Source organism: Doryrhamphus excisus, linkage group LG4 (genome assembly GCF_037039965.1).
Source record: "Doryrhamphus excisus strain RoL-2023G ecotype Guam linkage group LG4, RoL_Dexc_Guam_v1.1, whole genome shotgun sequence".
NCBI lineage: Eukaryota > Metazoa > Chordata > Actinopteri > Syngnathiformes > Syngnathidae > Doryrhamphus > Doryrhamphus excisus.
Window position 1 is genome coordinate 16,112,077 of NC_136360.1, and position 21,757 is coordinate 16,133,833.

General features: G+C 40.0%; 2 protein-coding genes and 1 long non-coding RNA gene across 4 annotated transcripts; 1 reads left to right on the forward strand and 2 right to left on the reverse strand.

The window, feature by feature from the left end:
• Positions 1 to 964: 964 nt before the first annotated feature.
• On the reverse strand, positions 965 to 5,797 carry dynlt2b (dynein light chain Tctex-type 2B). Of its 2 annotated transcripts, none has more exons than XM_058073183.2 (5): positions 5,677 to 5,797; positions 4,830 to 4,963; positions 4,679 to 4,748; positions 3,151 to 3,214; positions 965 to 3,079 (listed from the first exon to the last, which is right to left on the reverse strand). In XM_058073183.2, the coding sequence occupies exons 1-5, from the start codon at positions 5,721 to 5,723 to the stop codon at positions 3,032 to 3,034; spliced, it is 363 nt and encodes a 120-aa protein (XP_057929166.2). In that variant the 5' UTR covers positions 5,724 to 5,797; the 3' UTR covers positions 965 to 3,031. The 2 variants fall into 2 exon arrangements, with proteins under 2 accessions (XP_057929166.2, XP_057929165.2); XM_058073182.2 differs by lacking the exon at positions 5,677 to 5,797 and adding an exon at positions 5,231 to 5,369 and having other exon boundaries at positions 968 to 3,079.
• On the forward strand, positions 5,400 to 20,886 carry LOC131129526 (uncharacterized). The gene is made up of 17 exons (XM_078790277.1): positions 5,400 to 5,518; positions 6,092 to 6,163; positions 10,542 to 10,695; positions 10,763 to 10,807; positions 10,883 to 10,989; positions 12,386 to 12,555; positions 12,804 to 12,970; positions 13,114 to 13,324; positions 14,470 to 14,655; positions 14,721 to 14,905; positions 16,602 to 16,665; positions 17,566 to 17,729; positions 17,803 to 17,847; positions 18,325 to 18,431; positions 18,509 to 18,678; positions 18,761 to 18,924; positions 20,488 to 20,886. The coding sequence occupies exons 2-17, from the start codon at positions 6,150 to 6,152 to the stop codon at positions 20,812 to 20,814; spliced, it is 2,280 nt and encodes a 759-aa protein (XP_078646403.1). The 5' UTR covers positions 5,400 to 5,518; positions 6,092 to 6,149; the 3' UTR covers positions 20,815 to 20,886.
• LOC131129528 (uncharacterized) lies at positions 14,037 to 21,585 on the reverse strand. Its single transcript, XR_013627300.1, has 4 exons — positions 21,362 to 21,585; positions 16,594 to 16,658; positions 14,415 to 15,025; positions 14,037 to 14,297 (listed from the first exon to the last, which is right to left on the reverse strand). It is a non-coding gene; the product is annotated as an uncharacterized LOC131129528 (long non-coding RNA).
• Between the last annotated feature and the right edge of the window lie 172 nt (positions 21,586 to 21,757).

Sequence of the window (21,757 nt, forward strand, 5' to 3'; positions counted from 1 at the left end):
CCGGTTAGATAGCTCTTTGTCGGGGGCTTAGCGCATGGCAGTGTTTTCCTGAGCGTGAGCAACCACATTTCGGAATTACTGTAATTTCGGACTGTAGAGCACAGCGTTTACAACAATACAACAATATTTTATTAAGTTGCTTGTATTATTTATTTATGGCTGCATACTTGTCAGTTGCCATGTGGATATACCATGTGATCCTATATGTGTGTTGTGGAAAAAAGACAGTGGCATTTATCAGAACATTGACATCATTTATGGCTCATAAAGGAAGCGCCAATCCTATGCTATCCTATTTACAGTATACCCATAAAATTCCCTCAGAGACTTCAAAGCTTTACTGTGCAGCAACAATAAAGCATGCATCCATCTAAATGAGGGGTCTCAAACTCAATTTACTTGGGGGCCACTGGAGCTAGGGTCTGGGCGAGACTGGGCCGCATCAGGTTTTCCACAAAAAAAAAAACGCATTTATTAAAAACAGAAAAATATACAAACTTTTTCAGTGCTTTGGTTCCGATTTTCTACAATAAAAGCTCTGATAAAACATTCCACTGTTCTCAAATATCTTAATTTTTATTTTTCTGCACAAAATAAGATGAAAAATAAATAAACAAATCAAGAATAAAGAAAATCAATCAATCAGTAATAAATAGATATAATAATAATAATAAAACGACAAATAATAAAAACTTAAGAAACCACATATAGTTGGTGGGTAGACAAATTCTTTTTTTCAGATTAAAATGAACAAAGCATTATTAGAGCCCTGTAGACATGACAAAACACAACTATAGTCACATTTATACTCTTTTTATTTACAACATATTGCGCAACTGCAAGGTCTTGAGACACATGCTGACTCGCAAACTAGAGAGCTCGCGACCTAAACGGTAGCCTTCAAGTTATTTCCTTTCAACTTAAATAGCCAAAAACTTACCACTTCCACACGGATAGGGATGATAACTATTAACAGTTATTTAACCTTTAACATGAACATTAATCAAACCTAATCAAACTTGCGCGGGCCGCACTAACATTAAACTTTCATATCAAGGCGGGGGCCTCAAACTAGTGTCCTGCGGGCCACATTTGGCCCACAGGCCGCGTGTTTGAGACCCCTGATCTAAATGCATACAAAGACCTGGACAACTGTATGCTAATACATTGGATTTAATAGTTTCTGAGATATGCGTTGAATCTGAAATGAGTTCAATGAGAGTCTCTTGCTTATTGTAGCAAACTTCTGAACAAGACTAGGTATAAAATACGTCTGCCTTCTGCAATATAAAAAAAGGCAACGATCAATTTAGAGTACCTCTCAAAAAATAGATTACCCTTTCACATTTTAAATTACTTCTGACTTCATTTTCACGCAAGGCGCAATAACCTCCAAGACCTAAAAATGGTTGAAATACTCAGCAGACACTTCATTAAGCCTGCGTCTATGCAATGTGCCACACGGATCTGCCTTTCCAAAGACAATAATCCTCAGTTTGGCTGAGACTGTCAAGAGAGCTATGAATCCTACAAGGATTGCTGTGGTTTCATTCACAAAAACACCTACCTCTTATATGTACTAGAAACTCCTATTCTGAACCCCTTATACAACCCTCAATAAAATAGCTTGCTGGTTCTGCAATTTATAGTCAGGTATGACTTATATATGAAAAAATACAGTATGTATATATACATATATCTAATTTAACTTGTTTTTAAATGTTAATTCACACTGACTGAATTTAACCAAGGGGTAAACTTACAGTCAACAGCCAAGAGAGGGCGCTCTCGGGGCGTGACAACTACACTATATGCTCCTCTCACATTCAGTGATGTGGGATGAGATCAGGAGCTTGGTGAACTGGCTTATCGCTTGTGATGTTTGTTTCTGGCCTTTATGCTATTTACATTTTGCCCTTTTGGATCTTAAGGTTCTAAAGAAGACCTACAAAATGTCAAAAGAAGAAATGTCAGTGAGGAAAAACAAATTTTGAGTCAGCAATTTATTGTATCAGCTGATGAAACGTTTCGAACCATAGCTTGAAAAAAAGCTGTAACCCCCCCCAAAATAGATATAAAAGTAATGAGTAGCAGTACCGTTCTTGTTCATCACCTGAAAAACTGGTCTGGGCATCTTAATGCCAGTGTTTCCAGAAGGCTCATGAAAATGTGGCTCCAAGTGGTTCAGATGGCTTCACGGAGGGCATCCACTGTCTGGAACATCCCTTGCCATGCATCGATAAAAGAAGGAGGTTAGTCTTCTGCAAGAAGTCCACACAGACGAGGGCCTTCAGTCATGGGGTATGCCACCTGCAACATCACCATTTGCCGTTTGACGCCCTGCACAATCTGAAGTTCCATTGTTGCAGTGAAGGAAAAAGCTGCCCAGATCATGACGGCGCCTCCTCCAATGTGACTTTGTGGAGAACATCTCAGGTGGTGGGATCTCCTTGCCACGCCAACAACGTTGGAAGCCATCATGGCCATCAAGGGACAATAAAACTTTCTTCCACCTTTCAATGTTCCATGCAAATTCCAAACAGGTAACTTCGTGTAATGGGAGAAAAGGACCTTGAAGACGTTTGTTTGTTCTTCAAACCCTTCCTTTGTAGATGCCGTCTGATGGGTATTGGCCTGCACTCGGCACCAGTATCAACATTTATTTGGGTCGAAGATGGTCCCGTGGCTTGACAGACAATTGGATCCTGCGGCTCAGGGCCAGTGACATTTTTTTGTGGTCTCAAACTCGACTTTTTTGTTTTATAACCCTCAGGATCTTTGAAGATGTTTCAAATGACTCTTACTGCATCCAACCTCAATGGCAATGGCTGTACATTTTTAGTTTGAATCATTAACATGTCAATGACAATTACGTTCTATTTTTTTTTTTTACCTTTCTGTGCTGATTGGTTTGGAAGAATCAAAGGGCTATAAAACTGCTGTATAGGGAGGCTTCCATATTAAGTTGCCCTATAAATGGCTACACATAATCAAAATGGTTGTTTTCACCTGCCCTCTGCCTCCTTGCTCCTTAGTAGAAATAGCTTCCAAAAACCGCCACAGCACAGAACAAGGAGTCCTGTGAAGGTGTCAGAAAGGTCAGGACCATCTCCTCCCGCTGACGACACCGAACACACCAAGAATACTTACGTTCATGAAAACATCTTCTGCGTAGTTGTCTGTATCGGCATCCCATAAACACCTTGAAGACATCCTGAGGAAGGAAAATCATATCATTAATTTGTAATTTAAAGCTTTAAGTGTCTGAATCTCATAGCATTGCCATAGAAACACTGACACAGCTAACCTGCTGTTAGCCAAAACATGTGATTATACCATAAATACTGACCACGATGCTATTCCTGTCAAATATAGGCTTTGTTGCACTCTGACTGTGTCTGAATGGTACATTGAGTGCTGTGCTAAAATTGATACACACATTTGGTGTCAGATACTGTACAAGTCTGTCCCTTATGAACTTCTACGAAGACGTAGACAACAAGTAAGGGTTGAGCAAGACCCTCAAACAATGCACAACGATGAGCCAATTCAAGAAACAATACAGGCAGTTGATGTTTGCTAAATACAAGGATGAAGAGTCTTGAACCAGTCATGATGTGCTATATATATCACTATATTGACACTTACTATGGTACCCATTATGGCATTGGATGCTCATATCACCTCCTACTTTGGTACGGGACTAAAAATGTAAATTAAAAAAAAAATACAATTTAAATTTAAAAACAAAATTAAAAATTAAATTAATAAAAATTAATTAATTCATTAATTAAAAAAAACTTTAACTAGCAGGAAAGCAGGAAGTGAACAAATGTAACAGTTACTGATTGTAAAAGTACCAGATGGACGGGTAGGATTTAATAAGCTTTGCTTCTTCCTACTCCTTTTGGACATGTGGAACTGGGAACTGATTATGGGATGCACTCAATTGTAATCTGATGCATGTTCAAATGAAATTAAACCATTACCATTACCAGTGGTTTCTTTCTTTTTCGGGACATTCCAAATGGTCGAACTGTCTATGACCAATGATTCCGATTCATTTTCTATCTTCACTCAGGTTGCCAAATGCTTGTTTTTCACTGTCATGGGCTGCTATTGGTTGGTTATATCACCTCGTACTTTGGTACGTGACAAAAAATGTAAATAAAAAATAAAATTTTAAATAAAATTTAAATAAATTAATTAAATAAATAAAAATAAAATTAATTAATATATTAATGAATTAAAAAACTTTAACTATATTAGGAAAGCAGGAAGTGAACAAATGTAACAGTTACTGATTGTAAAAGTACCAGATGGACGGGTAGGATTTAATAAGCTTTGCTTCTTCCTACTCCTTTTGGACATGTGGAACTGGGAACTGATTATGGGATGCACTCAATTGTAATCTGATGCATGTTCAAATGAAAGTAAACCATAACCATTACCAAATACAGTACTTGATAATACAGGCAACATCCAGAGCATACCTGTACCACCGCTAGAAAGCTCACCATTTTATACTTTGGGCCCATGCTGAGAATGTCAATATATTTCACACTTCAACTATGAACACATTCCAAATAAAGCTGTGATCTGTGTTCTACACATATAGAAACAGCAAAGTACAGTACAGTACAGTACAGCATCATTCAAATGTTTCAAACCAACTCACTTGACTCCTTGCCCACGCTGTTCTCCAATGGTTACCTGCACAACCAACTTGTATCTGTCAAAGCCCAAACCTGCACAGCAAGAAAAACACCAATCATAAGGATTTCACACATTTAGTACAGGAAGTGTTTTAATGGAGTTTGATCACTCACTCTTGATTTTGTCCTTAATGCAGTCTGCCAAAGTGCTGGTAAGCTCTGACGCTTCTTCTGGGTCGTACTCTGCCTCGGCGAGGCGCTTCTTCACTATTTCGTGTATGCATTCCTTCACAACAGCAGGCTTGAATCTGGAATGTACATCAATCCGCTGTAATGAACTGCATGTACTGTAGTTGTGTCACTACTACTACTTTTACAAACCACAAAATACTCATTTGGGAAGAAATTAGTTGCGTCAAACTGAGGTAGGTGTAATATTTTGTAATATTTTTCACAATTTAAGACAAAACAGGAGAATGCCCAGGATTACGGTAGCTAGGTAACGAGAGCGTCGGCTAAGCTAAAGCTAGAAGCTAACCTGACTCGATGTAAATATTAGCTTTAAACCAACTCACTTGCGCTGATAGTTGGGTCGTATGAGATATGTATCCGAACCCTCCATGGTACGTTAGTGACACTGCCACAAAATTCAAGTGGTTTCATAGAAAAGACCATAAAATCGAGTACTTCTACACTCACGCATAGTAGTTACTGTTGGAGACCGGAAATACACTGGAGGGTTTCTTTTACCACCGGAAGTGGCGAATTCGCAATAATCAAATACAATTGTTGTTATAGCTTATGTGGATTATAGTGTATGTTTTATTAGTAGTTATATTGACAATGAGTTACGTCAAACTGAGGTATGTGTAATATTTTGGCAGGGATATTATATGTTCACAATTCAGTACAAGACAGGAGAATGCCCGGGATTACGGTAGCTAGGTAACGAGAGCGTCGGCTAGGCTAAAGCTAGAAGCCTACCTGACAGGAAGTAAATATTAGCTTTAAACCAACTCACTTGCGCTGATAGTTGGGTCGTATGGGATATGTATCCGAACCCTCCATGGCACGTCAATGGCACAGCCACAAAATTCGAGTGGTTTCATAGAAAAGATCAAAAAAGTTACTGCTGGAGACCGGAAATACATTGGAGGGTTTCTTTTTAGAACCGGAAGTGGCGAATTCGCAATAATCCAATAAAATTGTTGTTATAGCGTATGTTGATTATAGTGTATGTTTTATTATTAGTTATATTGTTTTTACACATAACATAATTGAATGAGATTCGTCACGGTCTCAGGTAAAGTAAATTGTTATTGTGCGCCAGCAGTTTCGACTCATTCGGGGTTTGTAATATTTTCTATTTTCCGTTTTCTATACCACCGTGCGGCCGTGTAGGTTTTCTTCTCATCTAATTATGAATATCTTTTCAGATCTGTCAGAAAGGTCAAGATCACATCCAAATGAAAACAAAGAAAAAGAAAGCTTTGGATGCTGACTGGAAGGTAAATGAACAACCACTTTCCCGTCAAAGTGCCTGCTTTGCAAAAAAGGCAACCCCGCTCCAACCTTGTAATTTCCCTTTGCCTGTTTCTCCAAGTGGAGAAGATTTGGGGCATTACGGGTCACAAATTGGCACCTTGGAACAGTGGGACTGCAACCTTGCGAGGTTTTCACAGATAAAACTTGAGAATGTATTATTCCCCATTTTTACTTCACAGACATACTTTCTCTGAGGGTAACGTTTTACTTTCAGGGTCTGGGCAAGGCTGGGTCGCATCAGGTTTTCCAAAAAAAAAAAAAAAACGCGTTTATTAAAAACAGAAAAATATACAAACTTTTTCAGTGCTTTGGTTCCGATTTTCTACAATAAAAGCTCTGATAAAATATTCCACTGTCCTCAAATATTTTAATTTGTATTTTTCTGCACAAAATAAGATGAAAAATAAATTAAATCAAGAATAAAGAAAATCAATCAATCAGTAATAAATAAATATAATAATGATAATAAAACAGCAAATAATAAAAACTTAAGAAACCACATATAGTTGGTGGGTAGACAAATTATTTTTTCAGATTAAAATGAACAAAGCATTATTAGAGCCCTGTAGACATGACAAAACATGACTATAGTCACATTGATACTTTTTTTATTTACAACATATTGCGCAACTGCAGGGTCTTGAGACACATGCTAACTTGCAAGCTAGAGAGCTAGCGACCTAAACGGTAGCCTTCAAGTTATTTCCTTTAAACTTAAATAGCCAAAAACTTACCACTTCCACACGGATAGGGAGGATAACTATTAACAGTTATTTAACCTTTAACATGAACATTAATCAAACATAATAATTTTTTCTGGGTACATGATACCATACAGCATCCATATCAAACTTGCGCGGGCCGCACTAACATTAAAATTTCATATCAAGGCGGGGGCCTCAAACTAGTGTCCTGCGGGCCACATTTGGCCCGCGGGCCGCGTGTTTGAGGCCCCTGCTTTACAGAATGCAGCATCTCCAACAAAAGCCATGCAGAAGGACCGGTGAACCTTTAATATGCATGAATGTGATTAGACCGACCCCATGCTGAGATTCAGATGCTTTCATACGTTTGAATGTTGCACCGTACACAAAGAAAATGTGAATAGCAAGTTTGAAACGGAGAATATTATGCATCCGTCTGCATATATATCCTGTTAAAGGGATCAGGTTTTCCCTGCGGGACATGATGATGAATAATTTCAAAGCCATGACTATATAAACCAGGGGTGTCCAAACTTGTGAAAGGATGCAACCTTGATATTTTGCACGGCAACACGTGTACTGTACTTATGCTAAGAGGTTATACTGTATATACGGAAAAAGCTGCATCTCAGCTTTGTGATATATTGGTGAAAAAGCCTAATAATAGTATCAATGAGTATCAAGCAGATAATGAATGAATATTGTCCTGGTTTTTAAATAATCTTTGGAAATATTCATTTTGTAATAACATTCATTCATTTATTTTCTACCGCTTATCCTCATGAGGCTGGAGGCTGGATAGGCTGGAGCCTATCCCAGCTGTCTACGGGCAAGAAGCAGGGTTCACCCTGGACTGGTGGCCAGCCAATCACAGGGCACATATAGACAAACAACCATTCACACTCACATTCATACCTATGGACAATTTGGAGTTAGACAATTAACCTAGCATGTTTTTGGAATGTGGGAGGAAACCGGAGTACCCGGAGAAAACCCACGCATGCACAGGGAGAACATGCAAACTCCACACAGAGATGGCCGAGGGTGGAATTGAACCCTGGTCTCCTAGCTGTGAGGTCTGCACGCTAACCACTAGTCCGCCGTGCAGCCCCATTTTGTAATATTACTACCTTATTCCTCAAATATTTAGACTTTATTCCAACACTCCAGATTATAACATTTTCTTCAAACTAATTTTGGAAAAACTTTCTAAAATTACTACAGATTGTTTCAATTTTTGCAGTTTTTTTTTAGTTTTCTTGTTAAATGATAGTTTTAGAATGTGCCACGGGCCAACACGTAAACATCCGGGGGCAGCAATTGTCCCTTGAGGCCGCACTTTGGACACCCCTGAGCGCTGCTCTGCCAGTGGCAGCTTTTTCCCAAAGCGCTGTTGCTTCATATTGAATATAGAATAATTTAATGTAATTTACTGTACACAGTATATGGGTTGTTTATTTTCAACAGTGCGGCCAAAAAAAAATCAAATGCTGCGGTCGTAGCAGAGAGCATTCGGTATTTGCGTACGGCAGGTGTGACGATGGACACACTGCAGCGGTGGTTTGTTTTGTTGTGGATAGATTCCCATCATGCTGGCGTTGCATCGTTTGGCTTCTCCTCCATTATTTGCATGTTTTTTGAAGTCACATCACGCTTCATTTGCACTACTACTACCGCTATGCTGTATATAGAGGTATATATAAAGTACACGCAAGCTAGTAAGGAGGACTCACATCTTCAAATCACCGGTCGGTAAGTTCTATTCATTTCAAACAGGGGTCTCAAACTCATAAATGTTGTATTTTAATGTATCTTTTACTCTGTTTACTTGCTTTTATTCAACTCCATTTTTCTGTAAAGCGTCTTTGAGTATTTTGAAAAGCGCTATATAAATAAAATGTATTATTATTATTATTAAAGTGCAAACTAGTCAGTGCATGGTTGACAACCATACATAAAAGCTATAAAAAAAGTGCCTAAAAACATATAGCACCACCATAGCTGGTGTATTCCGTCTAGTGATGCCCCTGTTCATTTCTCAAGGTCACGCATTGTCATTGTTTGTTTGGTGTTCGGATACACTGAGCTTACCTCGACTGACTGGACGGGCCGCGGGTTTGACACCTCTGATTTAACCCTTAGATGCACGAGTGACTGGACCCTACACTCTTCCATAAGTGGCTCAAAAATGATCCATACTAGAATCAATGCCTTTTTATGCCACTTTTGCCATTTTGGTTAGGAATAATCACTTGTATGATATTTAGTATTATATTTAGGACCACACAAGAATGATTTCATGTTAGAAACATCTTCATTTTTCACTTTTTTACATCTTTGAAAAAGAAAATGACCCCGTACAACAATAGAAAATGTGAGGATCCATTGTGTGTTGCATAAAGGGAAGTTAGAAATGTGAATGGCATGATATCAAAAATATGTTTTATGAGGAATACTTGGAATATGAAATTCATTCAATCATTTTCTACCGCTTTTCCTCACGAGGGTTGCGGGGGGTGCTGGAGCCTATCCCAGCTGTCTTCAGGCGAGAGGCGGGGTGCACCCTGGACTGGTTGCCAGCCAATCACAGGGAGTCGCCAATTAACCTAGCATGTTTTTGGAATGTGGGAGGAAACCGGAGTACCCGGAGAAAACCCACGCATGCACGGGGAGAACATGCAAACTCCACACAGAGATGGCGGAGGGTGGGAATTGAACCCTGGTCTCCTAGCTGTGAGGTCTGCGCGCTAACCACTACCCCACCGTGCCGCCCCGGAATATGAAATGATAAAAAAAATTTCATTACAAAGATATTTCAAGAAAACAACCTGACCGGGTAATTTTTGACCCACTTATGGAAGGTCGGGGTAGTAACACAAAAACTAAAATTTCTTAAAATGTATAAAATATAACTTAAAAATGTGAACGGCATGATATCAGAAACATGTTTTTTGAGGAATACCTGGAATATGAAATTATAAAAAAAATTTATTATGAAGATATTTCAAGAAAACAACCTGACCGGGTCATTTTTGACCCACTTATGGAAGGTTGGGGTAGTAACACAAAAACTAAAATTTCTTAAAATGTATAAAATATAAGTTAAAAATGTGAACGGCGTGATATCAGAAACATGTTTTTTGAGGAATACCTGGAATATGAAATTATAAAAAAATTTTATCATGAAGATATTTCAAGAAAACAACCTGACCGGGTCATTTTTGACCCACTTATGGAGCTAAGGGTTAAAGAGCTGATATCCTTCAGTCCAAAGTATGGAGGCACGTTCCTATGTTATGACATGAGAATGTGATCCCACACTTTCTACTGGTTGCATCAACATGATGTATTGCATAAAGGAGACCACCACTTCTCTGCAGGTACCACATATGGAACACTTGGCATGATGGCCTTCACAAATACTTCATTCCGGGTAAAGTATCCTCTTCATTTGTACATCCTGTCTGTTTTCATCAAGCTGTGACTGACAGTGCTTGAATTCTAGTGGACACTTCTGTGGATGATACTGCTTCTTCTTCTTCTACCCGGTACGTTTTATTTGGCTACATGTCGATTCGTGTATGGGTTCCTGGCTGGGTTCTTCATGTGCTATTTCGCACCCATCAGTTCCATGCAGCCCCATCCAGGTGACGTGCTCAGAACCCAATCACCTGGCCCTGCTGGAGGCCCTGACACCCATCTTTAACATGGCCGCCATGAGACCCGTCACCAACATGACCACCCCCACTAATGTCAGCGTACGCTTCCTCCTGTACGGGATCCTGGGAGTGGTAGGTTGAGATCCAGGTCTGAAATCCAACTTGCCGCAGTAAAACAACCAAAGTGTCTCGTCCTCAGAATGAAAAGGCTCAACTCCTGACGACGTACCTCTGGCAGCACTTTGTAAGCATCTTGCTTTCTTGTTCCCGCTGCCAAGCGACAGCAGACTCACTTTTTCCCCGCTTCTTCTTGCTTCAGTGGTGGCAGAATGAGCTGGTCAGTTGGGACCCCCTCCAGTGCGGCACCGACAAGATCTCCCTGCCCAGAAATAAGTTTTGGGTCCCGGATATCGTCATCAACGAATTGTGAGTTGATTGCAAGACCGGGAACATGTGACTTTTGCGTCAGCACTGTAATACAATATCGTCTTGGGGTCGCAGGGGTGTCCAAAGTGCGGCCTGAGGCCGTTTTTTGTTGGAGAAGAACATTTGCGAGAATAAATGTAAAATAGTTGGACAAATAAACAACCAATTCTATCCACACTATATAAAAATTTAATCGAGGTAAAGGCGACTACTCAATATATTTAAGAAAAATGGGAAAGAGAGCTCAAAACAAACATTACAGAAACTGAATGGTTGGGTATGATTATGACCCAAAGCACCGCAACATCATCTCAGGTCTGGAGGGAGCATTGCTGGAAGAATATAATCAGATTTTTCATTTTCATTACACCAGAAATTAAACAAAAATGTCTTAAAGTCAATGTTAACCATTCACATGTGCTTTGGTTCTGCCCAAATATCACCAATTTTGGAAGAGTTCATGTAAAATTATGGAGAGGATTTTGGGTTACAATGTGACTTTTTCATGAGAGACAATATATCTGGGCCACCTGGTGGGAGACATATTTTTGATATCATGCCATTCACATTTTTAACTTATCTTTTATACATTTTAAGAAATTTTTGTTTTTGTGTTACTACCCCAACCTTCCATAAGTGGGTCAAAAATGACCTGGTCAGGTTGTTTTCTTGAAATATCTTTGTAATAAAAATTGTTATCATTTCATATTCCAGGTATTCCTCAAAAAACATATTTTGATATCATGCCATTCACATTTTTACCTTTATGTAACACACGATGGATCCTCACATTTTCTATTGTTGTACGGGGTCATTTTCTTTTTCAAAGATGTAAAGCATGCTAACACAAGTAACACATTTTCATAGTTTTACAATTATATTTGTCCATACAGAAAATACACGAGGATAAATGATAAATGGTAATGGTAATGGTTTAATTTGATTTGAACATGCATCAGATTCCAATTGAGTGCATCCCATAATCAGTTCCCAGTTCCACATGTCCAAAAGGAGTAGGAAGAAGCAAAGCTTATTAAATCCTACCCCTCCATCTGGTACTTTTACAATCAGTAACTGTTACATTTGTTCACTTCCTGCTTTCCATAACAGTTTTTTTTTTTTTTTTTTTTTTTTTAAATGTACCTCGTACCAAAGTACGAGGAATGATGAATGTAAGGCATAAATGTTGATCTAAGAAAATGTAACCTTAAACGTCTTAAACTACCATCGGAAGCCTCAAAACGTGAACATGTGCAGCCGATAGGTACTCATGTGTTTCTCTCTAAACTTAGTGGGTGGGGCTTAAATACCGGAAATGACAGTCTTATCAGTCGATGTCCAACCAACTATGAAGTAAGAAGTGCCCTGAGATCATACATGTACTTGTGTGTTGCAGCATGGACGAAGACAAGGCTCCATTTGTGCCTTACGTCAATCTGTACAGCGATGGAAGAATGCAAGACGCCAAACCGGCCAGAGTCATCAGTTCGTGTAACCTGGACATCTACACCTTCCCCTTCGACATCCAGGACTGCACTCTCACCTTCAGCTCCTTCATCAGCTTTGGTAAAGGTCCTGATGGTGGTTCAGCGTTGAGGTGCATGTAATGGAATTGGAGGTTCTGGAACCGTGAAGATCTGTGAAAATATGAATTTGATGAGATGTTTCTCTGCGTAGTCGCGACTACAAGTCAAATGGCATCAAACATGGATGCTTCTGAGCATCTTTATGGGTTGCTTATGCACAGAAACGTTGCAGATACCTGGTAGATGAACCCCAGGAGAAAAGACCAAATTGTTGTGCTTTTTGATCAGAAAAAGACCTGAAGGTGTTCTCATCCATGCCTGACGACGAGGTCACAAAAAGGTCAAAGAATGTGATGACAACCTTGGGGGAGTGGGAGCTTCTGGACATCACCACCGAAAAACAGTCACATGTACACGACACAGAAGATTCCTTAATGGACGAGCTGGCATTTCATGTAAGTTGCATTCCCAAGTACCGCATGCCAGTACATGAATACACACGCTACTACCAAGTACTGCATGCTAGTGGAAGAAGTCCGAGCCAAAAGAAGTCTGAGGAAGAATCGGAGACGTGAACGTTTTCCCGTTCCTCTGCTAGATCCGCTTGCGACGCAGGTCTACACTGTACGTGGTCAACCTGCTGCTGCCCAGCTGCTTCCTCATCACCGTGGACCTCTTCAGTTTCCTGCTGCCTCCTCAGAGCGTGGACCGCTCCTCCTTCAAGATGACCCTCATCCTGGGCTACACCGTCTTCCTGCTCATCATGAACGACCTGCTGCCCATCACCGGAAACACCATACCCCTCATAAGTACGTGTACATTTGGGTAGTCCATCGGTCCAGTAGGAGTACTATAGGTGTCATTGTTGGCACATAGTAATAATAACAAACTCTGCAGTTCTAGACCTGCTCTGTCTGTATAGTACCTTGGGTACATTGGGATTGGATTAATTTAACTCAAACCTAACCCTGGAAGGATTCTTAGTCCTGCCTCCAACCCCAAACCCTAACAACATGAAGTAGTCGTAGTCTACACACTACCTCACCCATAGTGGCAATAAAGTATACTACTACTCTTTAATAGTCAATACTCTAATATGTTTATGTGTTTATATGCTTGTTATTGTATATCACACATCCTTTATTCGTGTAAGTTCCGGTTGTCTCCTTCAGGAAGCGTATGGGTAAAGTCATGCTTCTTCCTGCAGTAACCATTTTAACTCTGCAGATGGCGCCATTACACCGCTTTCACAACAACAGCAGCAAAAGTGGAAAAAGCCACAGTGATTTCGTAATAGAATTAAAAATTAAATTATTATTTTTTTAAATTTAATAAAAAATAATACAATTAAAATTTTAATTTAAATATTTTTTAAATTAAATTAAAAAATTATAGAATTAAAAGAGACAATGTAATAATGCACTAATAATCACATAGCAAAGTGCATAGTATGTAATAATATACTAATAATCACCAACAGTACACCACAAGGCTGAGATGCAGTATTTTCTTGAAGTGTACAGTACTTCTTGTATCACTTCTTGGCGTGTGTCGCTTTAGGAAATCTCACCGTGTGAACGTTGCATCCTTTTATTTCTCACTGGGTGAAAAAAAAGTGATGGTAGAAGACCTCAGGTTTGGATTTAGGATGTAAAGCAGGGGAAGGAACGGATGCTAGGCAGCAACAGGCAGACCTTCCGTGTCAGACCTTCCTCCATGACAAAGAGTCATTTTCACCAGCCCCACCCCCCCTTGCATGGGTGCTAGTCTGCATGCAGGAACCTGGGAAACAAATTGATGCGGTGCAGGGCGGCGTGGTGAAGTGTTACATTCTCCACCGACAAACACGTTCACATTTTCATATCATCAACATTCAAATAACAAGCAAACGGCTTTCACCTCAAGAAGTGACTTTTCTAGATGTGTTTGACGTATCTCCTGTCCTTCACACCAGACGTGTTCTTCTCCTTGTGCTTGGCTCTGATGGTGGCCAGCCTCCTGGAGACCATCCTCATCACCAACTTGCTGCTCAGCTCCAAAAGCCTGCGTCCCGTTCCCGGCTGGATCCACGTGCTTCTCTTGCAGCTCCTGGGACGTCTTGTGGGTCTACCCTGGGAGACCAAAGAGGTTGAAGAAGCAGGTACGCAAGTAGACAGATGCCAATCCGAACCGTAAAGACATGAAAGATAAATTGTCCGCTCTCAGACACGAGGTCGAGCGCCGTGTCGGCACAGCGAGGAGATGATGAAGAGCCTGAAGAGGAGGAAGAAGCGGCGGTGGACGACAAGGCCCTGCGGGAGCTGAGGAGCCTGGGCGGAGACCTGAAGGTCATCCGCCTGCAGGTGGAGCAGCAGCTGGGGGGCAGCCAGACCTCCGAGGATTGGATGCAGGTGGGTTTCATCATAGACCGCCTGCTGTTTGGCATCTACATCCTCTTCATATCCGTCAGCTTCCTCACCATCATCGTCATCTGGGTCGCCTCTTATAGCCAGTAGATGCCTTCAGTCTCTCTGTGGTGGGAATTACGGGATGACTAATTATTAGTCCGTCAATAAAAATCCTTTCCAGATGCATCATGTATGTTACAGCACAGAAAGTTTTGTTAAAACAATAAAGTTTTAACAAAACTTAGTTGGTTGTCATTATTTAGAAACACAACATTATGAGACAATAACCACTCATCTAAAAAGCTTGAGCATCCTTAGAGTACTCACCGAGTCAACAACCCACAGTACCGATTACTTCCAGCAGAACCTCTACAGTCAAACACAATCCTGTGTTCAGACATTCCATGGACATCCCATGGACATTCCGTAGGAAGTCATCTGCGTCTGGTCTTAGGGTTAGGGTTAGGGTAACCAGTAGAGGCTAACCCTACTGGTTAGCCTAACCCTAACCCTCTAACCCTAACCTTAACCCTACCCCCCTAACCCCCTAACCCTAATTCCCGAACCCTAAACCCCTAATTCCCTAAACCTAACCCTACCCTAACCCTCAACCCCTAATTCCCTAATCCTAACCCTACCCTAACCCTAAACCCCTAACCCTAATTCCCTAACCCTAACCCCCTAATTCCCTAACCCTACCCTAACCCCCAATTCCCTAATCCTAACCCTAACCCCCTAACCCCCAACACTAACCCTAATTCCCTAACCCCCTAAATCTCTAACCCTAACCCCCTAACATTAACCCTAATTCCCTAACCCCCTAATTCCCTAATCCTACCCTAACCCTAACCCCCAACACTAACCCTAATTCCCTAATCCTAACCCCTTAAATCTCTAACCCTAACCCCCTAATTCCCTAATCCTCCCCTAAACCCTAACCCCCTAAATCTCTAACCCTAACCTCCTAACCTCCCAATTCCCTAACCCTAACCCCTTAATTCCCTAACCCTAACACTAACCCTAATTCCCTAACCCTAACCCTCTAAATCTCTAACCCTAACCCTACTGTACAGGCAGCTCTTGGAGTGTAAAAAGATGACCGGAACGTGATACCCAACACAGTGCGATCTCGCCTGGTCCGAAAAACCCGAAGGGACCAAAACTACTAGGAAATCATGTCCATCCAGTTCATCTGATCCTGAACAAAAATGTATTTTATATGCAGACAACAACACAAACATAATCAGAAAGGACGAATGGATGGAATTTATTATCGCTGTTAATTACTTCCAGACACGACCGTCATAATTGGAGTAAAAGTGGATCTGAATAAAGAGAATATTTTCATGGTTCAAGCATAGAAAACCTCTTAATTACCTTCTGAATCTGATTCCAAACATTATTACAGCTCTCTAGACATGCATCAGCACCCCTATAGTCACCTTTACACTCTTATTCTTTCTTTAACACCACATGACTCACCGCTCATAGCATATAGCTAGCTACCCAGCTAACTCTGTAGCTAGCCTCCAATTTATTTATTCCCAAAAAGCCAAACACATACCACTTCCACACGGAATGGGATAACTCTTTCTTTCCACTTTGACCGGGATGACAGTGGACAACCCCCCCTCACCCCCCCACCCCAGCACCACCATCCTAACGCCCTTTGACCCCCCCCTCTTACTCACTCTCGTAGCGCCGCCCGCAGGAAGTCAAGTCTTCTGTGCTTCTCTTCATCTTCATCTCTCTCCTCCTGCACGGTAAGACATGTTCTTATGTTGACGCTTATTTTGCACTGAACAGGAAGTGACCTTGCACATTTAAAAAAAAAAACTTTTTCATGTTTTTGTTTGGTTTTGTCCTATTATTATTATGACTTTATTCCCGTAATATTATTAGATATTATTTTATTATTTTTTAGTATTATTGTTTTATTTTATTATTATTTTATTTATGATTATTTTATTATTATTTTATTGTATTATTTTCTCCGGGTACTCCGGTTTCCTCCCCAATTCCAAAAACATGCTAGGTTAATTGGTTATTTAATTGGTTAATTGGTTACAACCAAAAGTACAAAAAAATACAAAGAAAAAGTATATTTGTTGGAGAATGACTTATGTTTGCGTTTGTAATATTGTAAAAACTAAAAAAAAAATTAAGAAAAAATATTTGAAGAAAACAGAAATAGAAAAGCAAAGTCAACATACATGAAAAAGAGAAAAAAAAATTATTAGATGAAACCATTTTGAGGCTGATATTTCATGAAAAATATTACTAAAATATTACTAAAAAATTAATTTGAAAATATTAGAGAAGAGAAAAATTTCTGGGTGGAGAAAAATAAGAAAAAAAAAACCCTCCTAATTTTTTCCAGATTCAAGTGAAAATGCTACTTTTAGTTTTACGTGCGGAAAACAATGTCAATGGAACTTATTGATGCAGACTTCCATAGTATCAAATTCAGGGGTGTTTCCCAACATCTTCATGGAATTGCTGGCTTCCATTGGCCCCATGGCGGGTTGTTTAGCAGTCAGCAAAAGCGACATCGCCGTGAAGGAATGTTACCGGGAAAAGTGTGAGAGGTTGGACTATCGTCGAGCAGAAGAAGAACAGATTTGGATGCAGCCCTCTAGAGTTCCTCCTTGGTTCCTCTGCAGGATCATGCAACTCCGTCATGCAGAACTGCTCTCGCCCGGACTCCCTCGCCCTGCTGGAGGCTCTCAGGCCGGTCTTCAACCTCAGCTCTATTCGACCCGTGGTGAACATTTCAACCGTCACTCACGTCCACATCGACTTCATCCTGGTGGGCATCCTGGGCGTGGTAAGTTCTTCGCATGGAGGTCATGGCTGCGCTCAGTCAACATCCTGACCGCCTTTTTTTTTTCCTTCTTTAGGATGAAAAGGCGCAGATCCTCACAACGTACATCGTCCAGTACCTGGTGAGTCCAGGCTGTGGTCGCATCCGATGTAAACACCGTAAGCTAGCACTACATTTAGCAAAAAAAACATTTGGGAAACAAACTTTTGGGAACCTCAGGAGGTCACGACTCACCGTTTCATCTGACAGACATTAAACTCATCACGTAGCAACTTTGAAGCTACCTCGCAAATATGCAGGACATGTACCAATACGAGTTTAAAAGAACAACCGGCAGCTGACGTCAATGCAGCACCCCAATGAATGCATTGTGGCAAACCTTTTATGGTGACAGTTGGGTATTTTTCCATGTCAAACTCATATTGGTACATGTTTGCAAATTTTTAGTTAGTGTTAAGCTTCTGTGTGATGAATTGAGTGTTTTATATCATGACTTCCTGTGATTTCCAAAGGCTTGAGCGTTGAAACAATTGGAAGTTTAAGGAGAAAAGTAGTGGCTTACAGGTGGGAATTGACGGGAATTTTGATGGCATTGCAGACGTGGAGGAACGAGTTTGTCAGCTGGGAGCCGAGCGAGTGCGGGACCGAGCACATCATCGTCCCCAGGAAGCAGCTGTGGATCCCCGACGTGGTCATCAATGAGTTGTAGGTGGCCGCAACGACGCAGGAGCCAATCACGGCGCACAAACAGACGGCGTTTGAGTGTTGTGGTGTTCCGGCAGCATGGAGAGGAACATGGCGCCAAAGTCCTTGTACTCGTACCTCTATCACTTCGGCACGGTGCTCGATGCCCGGCCCATCCGAGTGGTCAGCTCCTGCAGGCTGGATATCTACGCCTTCCCGTTTGACATCCAGAACTGCACCTTGACCTTCAACTCATACCTGCACCGCGGTGAGTAGGAGCACGCCGCCGCCACCGCTTTCGTTGCCGCTAACCTGCTTGTGTTACCCCCCTCCCCCATCCCGACCCCCAGTATCCGCGATACAGCTCGGCCAAACGTTTACAACAGAGAGGATATTTGAATATTCCAAAGAAATGATGACCACCGTGGGCGAGTGGGAGCTGATCGGAATGTCTTCGTTCAAGGAGCAACTCCCGACTTCAGACGGCGACATTTACGAAGAGATGCGCTTCTTTGTGAGGACCAACTTTTATTATTTCACTTCAATTCTTAGCAGCTCTCACAACTACGACCGAGTTTTGGGAACGCTTTGGAAAAAACTCTTACATTTTGAGAACGTGATAGAAAAAAGTCGTACAATTATAAGAATAAAGTCGTACATTTACGGGAATACAGTTGTCAAACTAGGAGTCTTATGACAAAGTTTACGACATTTATGAGAAAAAAAGTCATAATTTACATGGAAAAACAGCAAAATGAAAAAACAAAAAAAAGTCGCCCATTTACAAGAACATTTTTTTAATCTTACAAGAATAAAATTCTCAATTTATGAGAAAAAAAAGTCATTAATTATAAGAATAAAGTCGTACATTTACGGGAATAAAGTTGTCAATCTAGGAGTCTTATGACAAAGTTGGACATTTACGAGAAAAAAAGTCATAATTTACACAGAAAAACAGCAATATATATATAAAAAAAAAAAAAAGTCGTCCATTTACAAGAACGTTTTGTTTTTACTCTTACAAGAATAAAATTGTCAATTTATTAGAAAAAAGTCGTAAATTATAAGAATAAAGTCGTACATGTACAGGAATAAAGTTGTCAATCTAGAGTCTTATGACAAAGTTTACGACAAAAAAAGTCATAATTTACATGGAAAAACAGCAAAATGAAAAAACTTTTTAAAAAGTCGCCCATTTACAAGAACGTTTTTTTTACTCTTACAAGAATAAAATTGTCAATTTATGAGAAAAAAAGTTGGAAATTATAAGAATAAAGTTGTACATTTACGGGAATAAAGTTGTCAATCGAGGAGTCTTATGACAAAGTTTACGACATTTACGAGAAAAAAAGTCATTATTTACACGGAAAAACAGCAAAATAAAAAATATAAGAAAAAAGTCTCCCATTTACAAGAACGTTTTTTTTTACTCTTACAAGAATAAAATTGTCAATTTATGAGAAAAAAGTCGTAAATTATAACAATAAAGTCGTACATTTACGGGAATAAAGTTGTGAAGCTAGGAGTCGTATGACAAAATTTACAACATTTACGAGAAAAAAAAGTCATAATTTACACGGAAAAACAGAAAAATGAAAAAAGTCACCCGTTTTTTAATCTTTCAAGAATAAAATTGTCAATTTATGAGAAAAAAGCCGTAAATTTGCAAGAATAAAATTGTAAATTTTCCAAGAAAAGTAGTAAACGGACGAGCAAAAAAAGGTGTAAAATTATGCAAATAAATTAACGAGAAAAAAAGTTGTACATTTCCGACAATAAAGTAATCAGTATACTAGAATGAAGTTGTAATCTTACGAGAATCTTACGAAAATTTTAGATTTACAAGAAAATAATTGTTAAAATTCCCAAAATAAAAGTCATTTAGGAGAATAATAATAATAAATAATAATAATACAAGAATAAAGTCGGAATTTATGAGAAACGTTTTCTCGTAAATGTAGGACTTTATTCTGGAAATCTCGGGTGATTTTTCCCAAAGAGGTCCCGATAGCAGGCGGTCACAAAGGTGAGAGAAGCTGCCAAGAGACGGAAAGTTTGACTCCATGCCGTGCGGCAGGTGTCGTTGCGTCGCAGGTCTACGATGTACGTGGTCAACCTGCTGCTGCCCAGCTGCTTCCTGATCACTGTGGACCTCTTCAGCTTCCTGCTGCCCCCCCACAAGGTGGACCGCTCCTTGTTCAAGATGACCCTCATCCTGGGCTACACCGTCTTCCTGCTTATCATGAACGACCTGCTGCCCATCACTGGAAACACCATACCCCTCATAAGTACCTCCGCACCCATCACAAAACCACTCCACTCCACTTTCAAGTGGAAGAACGGCCATCATGTGGTCAGAAAGTTTAGTGTTGGTCATAATTCTGGCAGCGTGGGATTATTTTAGTAATATTTTTAATTAATTGGGACGTTATTATTTTTGGCTCATAATACTATGACTTTATTCTCATAATATTACAATGTTTTCTGTACATATTATAGTTTTTTTCATGCTAACATTACTGAAAATTCACAATATTCACATAACTGAGCCAACAGTTGAGTCAAGGCGCATTATAAGACTTATAGTGCCATCTGGTGGTGGAAAGGGTGAATAGCAGCATGACTAACTTGAACTCTTCTAATCGGGGGCCGCCATGCCTGCACATTACGGAAGCCCCGCCAGTAATTTATAGGAATTACTCAACTAACTGACGCTAATAACAATAGGTACTCCCAAATATAACATATATAATACATAATACAATATATACATATAACATATACGCATGTATACATCCACCACTGGATTGTAAACATGCCTGAACATAACAAATGAAGATCTGTAACATGACACCCAGTCCAATTACTGGTACAACATGACTCCGGGTGGTATGTGTCATGGTTCATTAGCCCCCCAAGACCGCCCCCAAGCCCCCCAAGTTCTGACTCACGATTTGGATGGACGTACACCGTCAATCCGACAACTTGATTAAAGGAGCTACCATCCCCTTCTCTGGATAGCCGCTGTTAGCTGTGACTAGTCCACGTGATAATAGGAACCGGAAGTGACCTTATATGGTCTCCAACCAATTAGTTCTCTTAAAGTCATAGCCTTTTTTACAACTACATACTGTTTTTGTCTGAATAGGCTTAATTTTTTTAAATGTGATTTGACTTCATATATTACTTTTTATTTTATTTATATTACCCATTTTTGGTCCTAATATTCCAAAATTTTGATGATAAAATGAGGACTTTAGTCTGGGATAATTAGACATGTTTTCTCCTAGTATGCCGTTGTCATGCTCATAAAAACAGGACATTTTTATTTTAAATATGCATGGTTA